This window comes from Rhinoraja longicauda, chromosome 3 (genome assembly GCF_053455715.1).
Source record: "Rhinoraja longicauda isolate Sanriku21f chromosome 3, sRhiLon1.1, whole genome shotgun sequence".
Lineage (NCBI taxonomy): Eukaryota > Metazoa > Chordata > Chondrichthyes > Rajiformes > Arhynchobatidae > Rhinoraja > Rhinoraja longicauda.
In genome coordinates this window covers 57509848-57526597 of record NC_135955.1, presented here as the reverse complement: position 1 = coordinate 57526597, position 16750 = coordinate 57509848, and the positions used below count along the sequence as shown (strand labels likewise).

The 16750-nt window shown below is 40.9% G+C and overlaps 1 protein-coding gene across 7 annotated transcripts in view; it reads right to left on the bottom strand.

The window, feature by feature from the left end:
• LOC144592027 (transducin-like enhancer protein 1) overlaps positions 1-16750 on the bottom strand; it is a 126894-nt gene that overhangs the window by 92326 nt on the left and 17818 nt on the right. For 5 of the 7 annotated variants that reach the window (XM_078396203.1, XM_078396202.1, XM_078396205.1 and 2 more), the window contains 2 exons: positions 5686-5748; positions 4194-4298 (listed from right to left, as the gene is read on the bottom strand). In XM_078396203.1, coding sequence (XP_078252329.1) covers positions 4194-4298; positions 5686-5748 — 168 coding nt within the window. The remainder of the gene's footprint in view (positions 1-4193; positions 4299-5685; positions 5749-16750) is intronic. The other 2 variants (XM_078396206.1, XM_078396207.1) reach the window with 1 other exon arrangement.

The window sequence follows — 16750 nt, the reverse complement described above, 5'->3', positions numbered from 1 at the left end:
ATAGGAGCAAAGAGGTCCTTCTGCAGTTGTACAGGGCCCTAGTGCGACCGCTTCTGGAGTACTGTGTGCAGTTTTGGTCTCCAAATTTGAGGAAGGATATTCTTGCTATTGAGGGTGTGCAGCATAGGTTTATTAGGTTAATTCCCGGAATGGCGGGACTGTCATAGGTTGAAAGACTGGAGCGACTAGGCTTGTATACACTGGAATTTAGAAGGATGAGAGGGGATCTTATCGAAACGTATAAGATTATTAAGGGGTTGGACACGTTAGAGGCAGGAAACATGTTCCCAATGTTGGGGGAGTCCTGAACAAGGGGCCACAGTTTAAAAATAAGGGGTAGGCCATTTAGAACAGAGATGAGGAAAACATTTCAGTCAGAGAGTTGTGAATCTGTGGAATTCTCTGCCTCAGAAGGCAGTGGGGGCCAATTCTCTGAATGCATTCAAGAGAGACCTAGATAGAGCTCTTAAGGATAGCGGAGTCAGGGGGTATGGGGAGAAGGCAGGAACGGGGCACTGATTGAGAATGATCAGCCATGATCACATTGAATGGCGGTGCTGGCTCGAAGGGCCGAATGGCCTACTCCTGCACCGATTGTCTATTCATGTTCACAAATTCACAAGTTATAGGAGTAGAATTAGGCCATTCGGCCCATCGAGTCCACTCTGCCATTCAATCATGGCTGGTCTCTGCCTCTTAATCCCATTTTCCTGCCTTCTCTCCACAAGATGTCCGAAGATCACTAGTTGCCTGTAGCCTGCACACGGTTTTGTTTTTGGCACAGGGCAGGATACCTTTTCCATTGGCTTTCAGCAAGTCAGGACCTCTCCCCAATGCAAGCAACCTGCTGCATTAAGAACAACTGGTTTTGCAGCAGCAAGGCCCTTTCACCATCGCATTACTAACCCAACTCTTCTTTATATCCTCAATGGTTCCAAATAAATTTGATTCATTCAAAATCAGATAAGACTTTGAAAAGTTCTGTGTCTTTAAAAAAAAAAAATCTACTGTTAAGACAATTCAAAACATTTAATTAGCCTCAATTAAATCAAATGAAAGCCTTTATTTACCATTCAACAAACAACTGGATTTCTCCCACCGATTTTAACGGTCTCACTGTATTTGTGCCAGATAGCCTACCCAAGAGCTTAAGAAACCCAATTAGACTCCATGATTCATTCACCAGCAAAATAAAGAGGTTATTTCTTATTGTCTGTTGCCTAACGATTCCACAGTAATTCTAATCAAATGGTGTAAACTGGTCCAGAAGAAACGCTGTTTGAATAAATTAGGGGGAACTTCCGAAGTCAGGTTCCAAATACGGTGCTGAGAGACGTTACGGTAAGGTTCCTTTAAAGATTGCACAGCCACCAGATGAGCAAGGCTACAAGTACCTGGTTGAGTTGTAGGTGCCCAAGGAAAGGCACTGTCTGGACCAATATGATCTCATTTCTACTGGCAATCATCTAAATCAGAATTGCACAGAATATTGTAATTTTGTGGGGAAAATAGTTCATCTATGCTAAACTGAAAATGCCCAGTCAGATATTCCAAGTGTTCCAACTTGACCTGAAACCATCAATGGATGGGTTAGAACATAGAACAGTACAGCACAGGGACAGGGCCACAATGTATATGCCAAACATGATGTCATGACTAACTTTTATCTGCCTGCACATAATCCATATCCCTCCATTCACTGCATATCCATGCGCCCATCCAAAAGTCTCTTACATGCCACTATCCTATCCACCTCCAGCATCAACCCTGGCAACACGTTCTGGGCACTCATCACCCTCTGTGTAATTATAAACTTGCCCTGCACGTCTCCTTAAACTTTGCCCCTAAGATTTAAGGTGAAAGCTTTGGCTTCTAGTATTTGATATTTCCATCCTACGAAAAGCTTCTGACTGTCTACCCTATCTATGCTTCTCATAATTGTCTATACTTCTATCACCTCTCCCCTCAACCTCCAGCATTCAAAAGAAACTAACCCAGGTCTGTCCAGGCCTGTATAAAAACCCTCTAACCAAGGGATTATTCTGGTAAACAACCCCTGCAAAGCCTCCACATCCTTCTTGTAATGGCACAACCAGAACTGCAAGCAAAACTCCAAATATGGCTTAAGCAAAATGCTATAAAGCTGCCTCATGACTTCCTGACTCTTATACTCAATGCCCCAGCAATGAAGGCAAGCATATCATATGCCATCTTCACCATTCTACTCATGTTACAACTTTGAAGAAGTGATGGACTGGGACCCAATATGATCTCATTTGTACAAGAGTTCTTTGTACATCAAATTTGTTAAGAGTGTTACCATTAATTGTATATTTTCGACCTCAAAAGTGCAACATCTCACAATCGCTCGGTTTAAACTCCACTGGAGTTTCATCTAAATGTTGCAAGGTGGGAGTGATGCAGCAACCACATTTATACTGCAATTGGAGAGGATCAGAATCCTGAGAGGGTGCCCTTTGGGATGGCTAAAACAAGATTGGCAGAAGGGTAGATCCAAGAGTAGAAGTCAGATAAGAGGTTGTGGCAAATAAGTAGTCAAAGAGAGCAATTTTAATGGTTTAAAGGGCATTATTTCAATGGAAGGGGTTTAACATACAAGGCAGACGAACATAGGGGTGTATAAAATCCTGAGGGCCATAGGTAGATAAAGGTCTATTGTCTATTGTCTATTGCCATAGGTTTTTTTTCCCCAGGGAAGGGGAAATCATAAATTAGAGGGCGTAGGTTACAGTTGAGGGAAAAATTCTTAAATGGACCCCTCCTCAAAGGGGTGGTGGAACGAGAGGGCAACATCCTCAGAGGGTGGTGGAATGTGCTGCCAGAAAAAGTGGTAAAGGCAGCCACAATAACAATATTTAAAATACATTTTGACAGGTACTTGGATAGCAAAACATTTTAGAAAGATATGGGCCAGACATGGGCAAATGAGACGAGGCATCTTGGTTGATAAGGATGTGTTGGGCCCTGTTTCTGTGGCTTTGGAACTGAGTCCATGCTGAGAAACATTGATTTTTCTGAACATAATGCCTAAAAGAAAGCAGAATATCAAGGTGCATCCATTAAGGGGCATGAAGCTAGTTTGCAACAATGTGGAAAAAGAAAGATCTATTGATCAAATAGACAAATTTATTTAAAGGGAGACGTGATGAAAATAGAGAAAATACAAAAGCACAGAAAGAGGAAGAGTAAGGATAAGAGAGAGGGAAGAGAAAATCTATTAAAATCAGTGGAGGTTACAAATCTGTGCAAGGCTCAATAAACGGGTGTACATAAAGCAGCATGAAAAATATGTTCTTAAATATTACTATGCCATTGTTTCAGGACAAATATGAGAAGGAAAATAAAGGTCACTCTGCATGTACAGTTCATCTAATTGACTACCAATAGCTCAGAGACAAACTGATAGTAGATCTGCAATGGAGAAACTAAAGCAGAAAAAAATGTTTAAGCTGTGTCCAATTCATTTATCAGCAATAATCCAGATCTTTTAATTTTCAATCTCCAATTGGGATAAAATTTTGTGCACAGATGGATTAACTGGTCTCTTTGTCCAAAGATGGCACTGGTCTTTGCAAGTGCTAATCCTTACAGCGGCATGTCTAATTATCATTACAAAGTGTCTACGAGAACCATAAAAATCTGTAGGGCATCTCCACATGGACAATTAACATAAATTGATAAACAAGTAATCTGAATTTAACAGATTCTCTCATGTATGAATAAAATTGAGGACAGCCTCTATGAAAGTGCTTTTTTTTTTTTAAACAGGACACAAACGGCAGATTTTATCCATTCATTTTTCATTGCTTATATTTTGTAAGGAGGGAGTGAAGCAGAAAGCAGATGCCCCAGCACTCACATGGATCAGAATAGCATACATGGTTCATTTAACAAAAAATGTGGGTGATTGACTATCTAGATACGATTCTCCAGCCAAAAATAGAGAATAAACTTGAGACCAATCACAATAGCTGATTACCTTAGATAGGCCATTTGAAAACACACATGATATTCAGCCACAGATATCCATGCATTTGTCAAACATTTTAGAGCGCAAAGGAAGAAAGCTTTGCAAGAATTGCAGATTTAAAGTACATACAGCATGTTATCCTAAAATACCAACACACAAAATTATACAAGTAAAAATAAGTGAATAAGATGGGTATACACACTGTAAGAGGCAGACTGGGAAGCCCACGTACCCCGATGATGCCATTCAGCTCTGCCATGGTCACTTGCTTTGCACGTTCCACGGCTTGTGCCACCTGTTGTTGATGCTTGTTCACAGAAACAAGATTCTTGTGTTAAATCACTAATAACTAAATCTTGGTGCATTTAAATAACAAATATGAAGATCGCTTCATTTATCGCAAGACTGTTAATAGACCAAATTCAAACTGTGAAGTTTAAATCACACGCAAAAAAAACCCAATTCAATGTTGTGCCATGTATTAAAGCTGCAGAATATACACCTAAAAAAACTGCACCAAAATGCCTATCCTGCAGCTGAGCTATCCTTAATGTACAAATATATCGGAACCAAATTACGCCCTCATTTAATTTCTACATATTCTCAAACACCCCATAAACAGTTGACAAGTCATTGGATAGGGATCAACAGGTAAAAACCATCACTGTCTTCTCATCTTTTCCTTCACACTCTGAAAAATTCAAATGGATCAAGAGATCAAGGCCTGCAATTTTGGTGCTGGGTAGGGGAATGGACCTACAAATGAGTTACCCGCTTGTGGAGATGAGTGCAAAGGAGGGGTAAAACTAGAATTTACTTTACGATCTCCGACAAACATGTTTGTGGACATACTCAGTTCTCAACAAGGATGCGAATACATGGAATTAATTCTCGTTATAATTCCTCGAAAACAAGTTCCCAAATTTTAAAAAAAACACATCAACTGTGATCACAGAAAGACGATTATCAAATACACCACTTCAGTACTCTTCAAACTCTGAACAATGTGCATTCAAACAATAACCAACATTTCCATCCATACTAGCACAACTTCTATAATTATTCACATAAATAGCTGCCATATTTTTTTCCAGTATAGATCACTTGAAGTCCCCTCAGCCAAATGAAAGCAACCTTCTATTTCTACATCTTGACCCAATGATTATGAATCTATACGTTCAAGTTATTTACTCACTCAAGAGGGAACAAGTTTATATTTATCTACCTACCAGAACACATTAACTATTTAAAGTTGATAGCTTATGTTCTAAACTGTCCTAATTCCACAGCCCCTCCACACCCAATCTTTCCTCATAACAAATATCCTTCTTCTATGGTAAGATCCCAGTACATCCCCATTGCACTTTAGCCAACAAATGGAGAAAGTATTGTGATTGTGAATGATCAGCCATGATCACATTGAATGGCGGCACTGGCTCGAAGGGCTGAATGGCCTACACCTGCACCTATTGTCTATTGTATAACCAGCACAAGCACTTAGTATTAAAATCTACTGTGTTTTTCATTGTATTGAAGTTGCTCACTATAATACAAACATGTCGCTATAACAGAACAGGCTTCTCTAAAACAGTAACAGATGTTCACAACATTCATCAGTGCTGATAACTACCTAATTTACAAATACAGAACATAATTGCACTTTAACAGCTGAACAGTTCCACGAGTTCACTTACTTCCTGAGACAGAAAGGGAATCACTTGTGCACAAATCGTATTCAGTCTTTTAGCTATTTCTGTCTGGAAAAGGAGACGATAATCGGTTAGTAACAAAAACAAAATCTCAACATGCACATGTTAAAATCTTCAATGAGTAATGTCACATTACAAGAAAAAGAATGCACCAAAATTTCTGATTCTATTATGAAACTATCCTCACGAAAACAGACAGACCAATCCTATTACAATTACCACATTCTGGCAGAAGTATTTTTTTATCAATAATTCTGAATTTGATTAAGAATAAGAACAATAATAATAAAGAATAACTTCAGATAAATGTTTATTCTGCATGCTACACTTTGAAATTACTGAATCTGGCTCTACATAATGACTATTCAACTTAAAACATCTAAAGTTAAGTGAAAGAGTCATCATGTAGGGCCAGATTCAATAATTTCAAAGTGTAGCATGCAGAATGAAACATGCAGCCAGAAATGAGCACGGTGCTCAATGTGTAAACCGACAAGAGGTTACCAGTTTGATCAGTCCTCCCTATGACTGAAGTTCTACTGTTTTGGTGATTATAAGCTTAAGTGTTTGCTCCTTAATAAATCATCATCCATAGAGTATCAATTTTGCCCAATTTTGTTCCATCTGAACTGCCTCCTTAGAACCCACAACATCTGCAAGTATGGTTAATATGTACTGAACTCCTGAATCCAACGCAACAGCAGCTATAACAACAATACACCTTACTCAGAACAGTCAACATATCACCTTTAATTCCACTAACAAATGAGCATACTTTATGAAGGAAAGGAATGCAATGTATTATAAGACCTTAGATGGCAAATTAGGTCCCAAGAACATTGTGCCACTTGGAAACATCCGACACTGAAGCATCACAACTCCTCCATCTCCACCCCCAGTATTGAAGTATCAGCCAAGATTGAGTGCTCAAACAACTGGCTATACGTTGAATTTGAAAATCATCTCAAGGCAGACAGTTTGCAATCAAGCAAAATATTCCAGATGCTAGAACTATGAAATAAAAACAGAAATACTGCAAATACTCTGCAGGTGAGAGAAAACTGATGAGAAATCTACCTATAATCAGATCATGGGACATTGCTTCCCTCTCCATAGATGACGCCTTACATGCCGAGTACTCCCAGTTGTCTCAGATGAAAGGTTGACTTTTTGTTTCTCATTTGAGCTGCATGAGATGCAGTGAAATTGGGCCAATGATTCTGTGCAGGGGAAAATAAAATGATAGTTCCTACTGCCAGTTAGCATCTAGTTATATAATGTTAATTAAGTGTAAATGTTCAGATACCGTACAAGTGCAGATATCAGTTTCAAAATAGCCTAGCACTGATTATTTATCTCATCAATAAATTGCCACAAACAAGCCATACACCACCAGAACCTTTATCAACTAGAATTGCTATGATCAGGATAGGGTAGTAAATAGAAGAACACAGACCTGATAAATGCCCTTGAATGAACTGTATATTTTGTTTGTATTAAATAAGCATGACTGTTGGCCTTCATAACAAGAGGAGTTGAGTATAGGAGCAAAGAGGTCCTTCTACAGTTGTACCGGGCCCTGGTGAGACCGCACCTGGAGTACTGTGTGCAGTTTTGGTCTCCAAATTTGAGGAAGGATATTCTTGCTATTGAGGGCGTGCAGCGTAGGTTCACTAGGTTAATTCCCGGAATGGCGGGACTGTCGTATGTTGAAAGGCTGGAGCAATTAGGCTTGTATACACTGGAATTTAGAAGGATGAGGGGGGATCTTATTGAAACATATAAGATAATTAGGGGATTGGACACATTAGAGGCAGGAAACATGTTCCCAATGTTGGGGGAGTCCAGAACAAGGGGCCACAGTTTAAGAATAAGGGGTAGGCCATTTAGAACGGAGATGAGGAAGAACTTTTTCAGTCAGAAAGTGGTGAAGGTGTGGAATTCTCTGCCTCAGAAGGCAGTGGAGGCCAGTTCGTTGGATGCTTTCAAGAGAGAGCTGGATAGAGCTCTTAAGGATAGAGGAGTGAGGGGGTATGGGGAGAAGGCAGAAACGGGGTACTGATTGAGAGTGATCAGCCATGATCGCATTGAATGGCGGTGCTGGCTCGAAGGGCTGAATGGCCTACTCCTGCACGTATTGTCTATTGTCTATTGACTGGGTTAAGAGAGCACCTTTTGTGTCAAATCTTTTGAAAGGATCACTTCTATAGTACTTGCTATAAGGTAAATGTCAGTAAATGATTAGTTAAAAAGTTAGTAATTAGTTTTTAAAAAGTGGTTTAAAATCTCTGGAGATTGTAATTTGCATTTTAAATCATGCTTCCAAATACTTAAACATATGATATACATTATCAGATGATCTGTAATCAAAAATCTGCTAAATTGCTGTTCAACAATGTGGTTAATATCTTTAGCTTCACAAAGCTCTTGAAATATCAAACTACTTAGAAATATGCTTTTGCTGTTGGTAGCTTGCCCGTCTCCTACTCAGAAGGTTGATAGAAATGTTCCACTAGAGACCGAGTACAAAAACTTAAGAGTTGAAAGGCTAACACGGTTCTCTTATCTCCCTGCAAAATCTCGTCGGGCGCCAGCCTCTTCTTCTGTCCTGAAGCTCGCCTCTTCCGTATCCAGTGCACGCATTCTCTCTGACTCTCTCTCTCTCTCTCTCTCTCCAGTAGAGAACATGGTATGTAGCCGCCATTATTAACACTGAGAGAGCTGCCCTTGATATCTCCAGTGCCATTATATTAGGGTTGCCAACTGTCCCGGGACATCCCTTATTTTGGGCTAAATTGGGATGTCCCATACATGAACGCCCTTGTCCCGTATTAGGCCCAGGGAGGGGCGCTGTAGGCCCGGACGCCGCCAAACGGAGGTTGCGTAGCAACCCGCCTGGCCCAGGCAGACGACATTCGTGGAGTTGGGGTGGGAGGAGAGAAAGGGGGAGTCCTGGCCTGGTGCAGGGATGTTCAGTGTGGTAGGTAGACGGCAGCGGTTCTCCCACTGATGGCCCTCGGAGGGGCCAGAGCATGTTGCTGCGACGATGCCGCTGGACTCTGGGCGGTGTGGGGAAGGTGCTGAGTCGGCCGGGGAGAGGAGGGGGGGATGGGGGAGCCGAGGGCAGGCCCAACGCCAGGCTCAGGACCCGGCCTCCACCAACCCCCAACCTCACCGCCACTGCTGCCTTTCCCCCTGGCCCGGAAGGGTCTTGACCCGAATCGCCACCCATTCCTTCTCTCCCGAGATGCTGCCTGACCCACTGAGTTACTCCCTCCAGCATTTTGTGTCTACCTTCAGACACTGTAGGCCTGGGCGCCGCCTAACAGGGGCTGCATAGCAACCTGCCTCCTGGCCCGGGCAACCACCATTGGTGGAGCAGGAGCACGTGGCTGCTGGCTTAGTGAGGGCACATGGGGCGTGGGGGATGACGTCACCTTGTCCCGTATTTAAGGCCCTTTATAACATATGTTGTGGGCCACGCACTAGCTTAATCGGGCCCTGCCAGACTTGGCACACAAATCAAAATACCTGTTCAGTGGCAAGAGAGACAAGTATAAACCATGGTGTCTGGTTGTTCTTTAGTTAACAATAGCAATGAGAAATTTTAAAAATGCAAAAGCATCTTGTGTATGAACATTCCACAAATATTTAGAGATACAGCTTAGAAGCAGGCCATTTGGCCCATTTAAGTTCATGCCAACCTTCGATCATCTATTCACACTAGTTCTAAGCTATTCCACTTTTGCATCAACTCACTACACATTAGGGGCAAATTACAGAGGCCAATTAGTCTACAAACAGGCACCCCAAGGAGATGCATGCAGTTACAGAGAGATCACAAAATACTCCACACAGACAGCACCCATGGGTAGCATGGAACCTGGGACTGGCGCTGTGAGGCAGCAGCTCTATTGGATTAGCTGAACTCAATTACAAACAGAAGTACCGAAGTCCCATTGTGAAGAAGAATAAAAAATTTAAGTGATTTAGACTAGAATTAAATTTTTTAGACATGGATGAAAACACCTAGTATTGTGGAAAGGCAAATGAAAATAGATAAAAATAACCTAGAATATTTCAGTACAAGGAACATGGAAGTCTTGAAAGATGCAGGACAAAATGGGATAGAGGAACAACATAATCTTTGAGGTCTAATACACTAATCTTTAATCTTTAATAATTGTGCCACACATTAACAAGATCATTTAAAAATATTAAACTGTTTCTAGAAAGGCAGAAACAAACAGTAAGAAAGTTGGCAAAACCTGTATCAATCTTTAATTAACCCATACTTCAAGAACTGCGTGCAAGTTGTGCACCAGATTATTAGAAAAAACAGATAGAGGCACTTGAGGGCGCAGAGAAGATCTACAAAGATATAAGAAATATAATGATCTTTTCTCTTTGGTAATGAAGACTGAGGGAGTGACAATAAAATTATGAAAGGTTTTATCAGAATAAGATTCAGGTAGAATATTTGCAGGGAAGAGCACAGTGAGAAGCCATCTATCTACAAATAAATCCAATTAGGGATAAAGAAACATCGGTGTGTTACAATGATAGATTTAGATTAAAAAATGGAAGAGATTTGAGTGCAATATAGACACCAACATGAACTGGATGGGATAAATAGTCAGTTACTGTGTCATATCCAGTGTAATGGAATACCTCATATTCATGCACCTTCACATAAAAAGTAATAGCATTCAGAAGAAAAAAACATTCTAATGAATTGAGATCTGTCAAGCAGCAAAGAAGATGGAGGTCAATGATCACAACTCTAGGATGCCACTGCAGGAGTCATTATCCAAACTTCACCCAGCTTGGAGTGTGGAGAGAGTGTCCAGCTTCAAGTTTCTGGGCACTCACATTTCGGAGGACCTAACATGGTCCAATAACACTGCTGCGCTGGTCAAGAAGGCACAACAAAGACTGTTCTACTTAAGAACACTGGAAAAAGTCTGGTCTACCCCAACAGCTGCTGACGACCTTCTACCGCTGCACCATAGAGAGCATCCTAACGCATGGCATCCCTGTGTGGTACCTCAGCTGCACGGAGGCAGAAAGGAAAGCTCTACAGCGGGTAGTCCATAGAGCTCAGAGGGCCATCGGAACACAGCTACCAGACTTGGAGGGCATCTACAACACACGATGCCTCAGAAAAGCCACCAGCATCCACAAAGACTCTTCACACCCCTGCAACAGTCTGTTCGAACTCCTTCCATCGGGCAGACGATACAAGGCCTTCTACGCCCGCACCTCCAGACTCAGGAACAGCTTCATCCCCAGGGCCATAGCTGCTATGAACCGGTCCTGCTGAGCCGGATGGCCACAACGCATAGATCAACTTGCACTTTACCCTGTCTAAAAACTGTTACAATTGTTTCGTTTCGTTGGGTTGCTGTTAATTACTTAAATTATTGCATCGTATGGGAGGCGCATTCCCAATCTCGTTGTACCCCTGGGTACAATGACAATAAAGATATATTGTATTGTATTGTATTCTATTTCCATCACTGTGAAAACAAGAGATTCCACAACAATATACTGAAGACCAGGAAAAATAACCAAAGTATCCCTTCTAACTTCCCAAAGCCTTTCCGCCACCTACAAATGCAACAGAAATGTGAAGAAGTTTCCCAGTTATCCTATAAGCGTAGTTCTGAAAATACTCAAGGAGTGCAGCCTGATCCAAGCTAAAGTATTGGGCATAGTTGGCATTTAATCCTCCACTTTAAAATATTCAAACCCTCCACTACCAGCAATGTGCTTTATCTGTGGGATTCAATGCAGCAATTCATCAAAGCTTCTTCATCGGCATACCACAAATTCATGGCCTCATCTAACTGGGTTGAGAAAAACCTCTAGGTTCTGCTCGAAGCTAAACAGAATTTAACTCGGTGGCATTCTGCCATTCCTGGATTAAAATCTGGAATTTCCCACCGACAACGACACAGAGGATATTCCAACATTGAAAATACTGACCTTGCTCAAGATGCCAATAATGCCAAGAATTTAAAAGCTCAGGCTGGAGGAAATGCATTACCTAAATTATGTCACAATCTGGAAGGATACCAGAACTCAAATTGTGACTTTGACTAGTCTCCGTTATATTACCCATTATGCAATATGATCGTTTTCTTCAAAGGATTGTAGGAGAGAATTTTGTATGCAATCAGAATGAGAAAGTAAATGCAAAATATGTCATCACCAAGGAAGGCCTAGATTATTTGCTACACTCACATCAAACAGAGTACAAACATATTAGTTCTAAAAAACATGCAATTTATGCTATTTCCACGAATTTTTGAATGATCAGCCATGATCACATTGAATGGCGGTGCTGGCTCGAAGAGCCGAATGGCCTCCTCCTGCACCTATTGTCTATTGTCTACCTGTATGAATGAGAAGTCTTCAATCCATTCAACCTCTATTAATACACATTAGGTAAATAGATTTAATAGCATACAATTTTTAATGTAATTCATTCAGATTCCATAAAAAAATATTTAAAGAAACAGTGAAGATTTGAGGTTTTTGGAATGAAACTTAAATAATGTTTCCTGCTGCACTAAATTTTACACAAGCTTCAAGGTAATTCAATTTCAGAAAAAGCATCTGTGCACTGCTTCTTGGGTATCGAGAGTGAAGAGGGGAAGACAACATAATGAACCCAAAGTGCATTTACAATCTTGCCAGAAATGGCTGAAAGTTTCCCTCAAAATGAGTTGTAGAATGTGCAACTGAAGGCAAATTATTTAACTGTTTGGGAAACTGGCTGAACAGAATTGAGATAATGACAAAGTACTCTCTATCTGGCATGTGGCATAAAGGATCAAAGTTGGAGCTTAATTTATTCACCATCTCTGTTAACTAACTTACACAATGGGGCAAAGCGCCACATAACGTAATACCACAAATATTAATCAATTATGTTCCTTGGAAAAGCTGAGGTAAATAGATTTTAATGAAAGCGAGAATAAAGTCCAAAATGGGAAGATTAAATAATGAGAATCTAGAAAGAGCTAAATCTGTTTCGAGAGATTACTGGATTACTTGTTCATACAAATTAAAATGACAAACCTCTATACAAAATATTAGATTGCCAGCCATTATATCCAAAAGACTATAATGCAGGAGACCAAAAAGTTGTAAAACACAGTCGTCTGATCAGATCTGATCACTTCAGATTTGCATTATTTTTAAGGCATTATAGGGAATTGACAAGATGAATCTAGATAAACTATTTCTGATCTTTGGCAGTCTAAAGTCAGGGGAGAGTGTCTAAAAACAACAAAGCTTTTAAGAAAAAAGTTATGAACACTATTACCTGCAATTTGGGGTGGAACTCTGATGATAAATTAGATGTTTATTTTAAATTTGAGAAGTATATATTTGGTAAAAAGATACTGAGTATGGGCAAAAATACAGAGAAGCAATTTTGACAGATACAATCTTATGATCTTAGTTTTTTTTCCATGGAAGAGGCTCAAGGTACTAGTTCCCCCATTCTTGATCACATGAAAGGACATGCATGAAGCTTAAAGTACGCAATTGAAATAAAATGACCCAGAAAGTGTAGAACATTTTTGTACACATCCCTGATCAATTTCAATGAATACTGAAATACAATTGTAAAAGGACATTTACTGCAATGATTACAGTCTGCAATTTTTGATCCATGTCTTTCACCCTCCTGAAGAACATATGGACAGTCCCTTGATGTGCAATAGTATGCAATACACATCTGGATGCCACTTCCATAATTTTCAATGAAGCATGCATGCCCTGCCAGCCCACAGGCTAGACGTGCAGAAGCAAGTTTTTCCAGCATCTGCGATGCCTGCTTACACTCCATTTAAAGGGGGCCTTCCCCTCCAGATCCCAGGCTGGCATTAGGAACCCAATCCAGGTAGATTCCATTTAATTTACATTGGTTATCCGCAACCCTTCTCACTTTGTGATCACATTAACCATCTAACCCCCATCCCAAAAATTCCTTCTGCTTCATCTTATCGATGGTTAAAGAATGAATAATAGTAATACTTTTGAAAAGTACCGAAGTAGCTGTTTTAGCAGCTCAAGGGTTTTAATATATGCATTTGTTGTTTTATCACCTTGTTCAATAACAAGAATGACAGCATTTCTGTGAATTCTGTTGAAACCAGAGGAACAATAAAAACATTCTGAAATTGAGTATAGGACTTTTGCCCCAATAAAACCTTGTGTACTTGCAACACAGATTATTGAAGGAGCCAAGTATACGCATGACATTGGGCGGCACGATGGTAGAGTTGCTGCCTTACCGCGCCAGATACATGGGATCGATTGCTGACCACGAGTGCTGTCTGTACAAAGTTTGTAAATTCTCCTTGTGACCAAGTGGATTTTCTCCAGGTACCCCGGTTTCCTCCCACACTCGACATTCAGGTTTGTATGCTAATTCGCTTTGGTAAAAATTAAAATTGTCCCTAGTGTGTAGGATAGTGTTGGTGTATCATCGGTCCTCGCAAATTCAGTGGGCTGAAGGGCCAGTTTCCGTGCTGTACCTCTAAAGTCAAGGGTCTAAAGACATTCTCATTTTAACAATTTGACAAATTTAATCAGTTATCATAGATTTTGTGCCACAACTTAAAACAGGGAGAATCACATCACATCTCAAATTACAGAAGGAATTGCGTACATCTTTCATTGAACATTAACCATATTCCCGCATAACTCTTGATTATCCAATTTACCTTCTTTTCTCAATTGCCTAACTGGTGCCATTCACTCAAGCTTCATCCTTGTCCACTTTCACAAAAGCCAACAGAAAACCCACTAAATGTCAATAGACAATAGGTGCAGGAGTAGGCCATTCGGCCCTTCGAGCCAGCACCGCCATTCAATGTGATCATGGCTGATCATTCTCAATCAGTACCCCGTTCCTGCTTTCTCCCCATACCCCCTGACTCCGCTATCCTTAAGAGCTCTATCTCGCTCTCTCTTGAATGTATTCAGAGAATTGGCCTCCACTGCCCTCTGAGGCAGAGAATTCCACAGATTCACAACTCTCTGACTGAAAAAGCTTTTCCTCATCTCTGTTCTAAATGGCCTACCCCTTATTCTTAAACTGTGGCCCCTGGTTCTGGACTCCAACATTGGGAACATGTTTCCTGCCTCTAATGTGTCCAACCCCTTAATAATCTTATACGTTTCGATAAGATCCCCTCTCATCCTTCTAAATTCCAGTGTATACAAGCCTAGTCGCTCCAGTCTTTCAACATATGACAGTCCCGCCATTCCGGGAATTAACCTAGTAAACCTACGCTGCACGCCCTCAATAGCAAGAATATCCTTCCTCAAATTTGGAGACCAAAACTGCACACAGTACTCCAGGTGTGATCTCACTAGGGCCCTGTACAACTGCAGAAGGACCTCTTTGCTCCTATACTCAACTCCTCTTGTTATGAAGGCCAACATTCCATTGGCTTTCTTTACTGCCTGCTGTACCTGCATGCTTCCTTTCTGTGACTGATGCACTAGGACACCCAGATCACGTTGTATGTCCCCTTTTCCTAACTTGACACCATTCAGATAACAATCTGCCTTCCTATTCTTACCACCAAAGTGGATAACCTCACACTTATCCACATTAAACTGCATCTGCCATGCATCCGCCCACTCACACAACCTATCCAAGTCACCCTGCAACCCCATAGCATCTTCCTCACAGTTCACACTGCCACCTAGCTTTGTATCATCTGCAAATTTGCTAATGGTACTTTTAATCCCTTCATCCAAGTCATTGATGTATATTGTAATCAAGGTGAATCAAGGTAATCAAGTGAATCAAGGACCCAAACATTATTTTAACCACAAGGAGACCCACTTTTTAAGTTTAGTTTATTGTCACATGTATTGAGGTGCAGTGAAAAGCTTTCCTGTTGTTGCTGTTCAGTTAGCGGTAAGACTATACATGATTACAATCCAGCCATCCACGGTGTACAGATACAGGACAAAGGGAATAGAATTTAATGCAAGACAAATTCCAGTAAAGTCCAATTAAAGATACTGTGCGGGTTTCCTATGAGGTAGATGGTAGGTCAGGACTGCTCTCTAGTTGGTGATAAGATGGATCAGTTGCCTAATAACAGCTGGGAAGAAACAGTCCCCGAATATGGAGGTACGCGTTTTCAAACTCTAACTCTTGCCTGATGGGAGACGAGAGGAGAGTAGTGTCCAGGGTGAGACTCATCCTTGATTATTCTGGTTGTCTTGCCTTGGCAGCTTGATGTAGATGGAGTCAATGGAAGGGTGGTTGGTTTGTGTGATGTTCCAGGCTCCAACCACAATTCTCTGCAATTTCTTACAGTCTTGGATGGAGCTGTTCACAAACTATGCTGTGATGTATCCCGATAAAATGCTTTCTACAGCACATCTGTAGAAGTTGGTGAGAGTTGTTGAGGACATGCAAACTTCCTAAGCCTTCTAAGGAAGGCTTGTTTCCTTGGTGTGTTCCCTTTGCCATTGTTTCAATATAGCTGGTCTGGGACAAGTGGCTGGTGATATTTACTCCTTGGATTTACTTCAGCTCTGCCAATGTATACCAGGGTATGTGTACCGCTTTGCTTCCTGAAGTAGATTACAATCTCCTTTGGCTTGCTGATGTTGAGGGAAAGGTTGTTGTCTTTTCATCAGGTTACGAGGCTCTCAATCTCCTTTCTGTACTCAGTCTTGTCATTATTTGACAAGAACAACAGTGTTGTCATCTGCGAATTTGCAAATTGAGCTGGATGTGTATTTAGCTGAACAGGCATCGATCGGTAAGAGGTAAAGAAGCGAGCTGAGAATGGATCCATGCACCGGTGTTTATGTTTATCATATAGGATGATTTGTCACCTCTACTCACTGATTTTTGTCTGTTCGTCAAGGTCAAGGATCCAAATGCAGGTGCGTGCTGACTCCAAGTTCTACGAGTTTGGAGATGAGCTTGGATGGTATAATGGTATTAAAGCAGCGCTCCAGTCTATGAATAAAAGTCTGACATATGTGTCTTTCTTATCAA